The sequence below is a fragment of the Ceratina calcarata genome, unplaced genomic scaffold (assembly GCF_001652005.2).
Source record: "Ceratina calcarata isolate Rehan_Ccalc_2016 unplaced genomic scaffold, ASM165200v1 scaffold1325, whole genome shotgun sequence".
NCBI lineage: Eukaryota > Metazoa > Arthropoda > Insecta > Hymenoptera > Apidae > Ceratina > Ceratina calcarata.
This window is the reverse complement of record NW_017134312.1, coordinates 2,176-3,568: the sequence shown is the minus strand read 5'-3', so window position 1 is coordinate 3,568 and position 1,393 is coordinate 2,176. Positions and strand designations below refer to the sequence as shown.

The 1,393-nt window shown below is 32.9% G+C and overlaps 1 protein-coding gene across 1 annotated transcript; it reads left to right on the top strand.

Moving 5' to 3' along the window:
- The first annotated feature begins 50 nt into the window (after nt 1–50).
- Nucleotides 51–1,009, top strand: GatC (glutamyl-tRNA(Gln) amidotransferase subunit C, mitochondrial). The gene has a single exon (XM_018032033.2). It carries the CDS (start codon nt 510–512, stop codon nt 912–914), a length of 405 nt encoding a protein of 134 aa, XP_017887522.1. The 5' UTR covers nt 51–509; the 3' UTR covers nt 915–1,009.
- Nucleotides 1,010–1,393: the final 384 nt, after the last annotated feature.

Below are 1,393 nucleotides of genomic sequence, written 5' to 3'. Positions count from 1 at the left end.
TCTAAAAAACCGAATCTAATAATAATTATGTTCTTGTGAAAATAAACTCTTGAAACTTGTAAAATCCACGAAAGACGTCAAGTTTCTGTTTTACTTGTATTGATAATTGGAAAATTATATTATAATAATTAATATTCAGCTAAATTTAAATAGAACAATTATACTGCTACTGCTGCTACTATGTAGTAACTTCCAGTGTCAGTGCGTCTGTCCCAAACATCCCACGATGTGCCCAACACTGCTCCAGTGGCAACTGACAATGCAGACTGATGCAGACAAGCAACGCTGGTAACTGTACCCAACTGTAACGCCTAGCGTAGGTAACGGGGGTAACGGTATCACCGTCAACGTCGTTGCACGCCGTTGATTGCGTTGTTGTATGTTAATGTAAAGTGATGTAAAGATTTGTGGGTTAATAAACATTTGCAATACATGGATTGTATTGAATGTTAATCATATATTAATTTCAATATATTTGAAAGAGAAGTGCCACATTCTGTAACACCCAAATGGAATTTTTACGATTTACTCGACGACTGAATTATGTTTTCCTACCGATATATTCAAATTCAGTTTCATATCATCACAGTGTAAAGCACGTGCATCCGAATGCAACTGTATCAAGCATAAAACAAGGAACAGTAAACAAAATAGAGCAATTATCTCTGCTAAGTGTTGATGGTGATTATGGTCTTTCCGTTCTAAAGGCAGCAATTGATTTTACGGAACCTTTACGTATTACAAAAGTCGAAGAAGATGTTGAACCAATGTATAGCCCATTTGAAAATGAATTGATTCCTTTAAGAAATGATTGTATTAACAATAATGCATCTAGAGAAGATATTTTGAAGAATGCTGTCGTTTTAGAAGAAGAATACTTTGTAGCACCATTGATAAATACAAAAGCATCATGACTATAACAAATATTCTAAAAGAATTAAGTACACACTTTGTTAGTCTTACAGAGCATAGTCTTATGTATGGACCTCAAGGGAAATTGTTCCTAAGAAATCTTGAAGAGCAATGGTATTTACATTGTGTGACAATGTCACGATATAATGTATTCCCATCAGATGATTTGAATAATACTTTAAATTTGATTGGAAAAACTGCACTATGTGATATACCATTTGGATTAGCTAACATAAAAAATGCAAAAAATTCCTGGAACAAGAACATATTAGATATGCAGAAATTCAATGTTCATAAAATTGGAGAAATATCTATTTTTAATAACATTATAGAAACAAAAGATTTATTTCATAAAATACAGAAGGAACGTAAGATTTGGTGGCGCAAATTAGCTCAATGCCCCTCTAGATTTAAATTCACAGAATCAAAGAAGGTGAAAAACGTTGATGTAATAGATATCGAAGCACAATTTTCATTTGGC

Excerpts from the sequence above, each read along its gene's own strand:
- GatC (XM_018032033.2), top strand. The coding sequence starts at position 510 with ATGGAATTTTTACGATTTACTCGACGACTGAATTATGTTTTCCTACCG.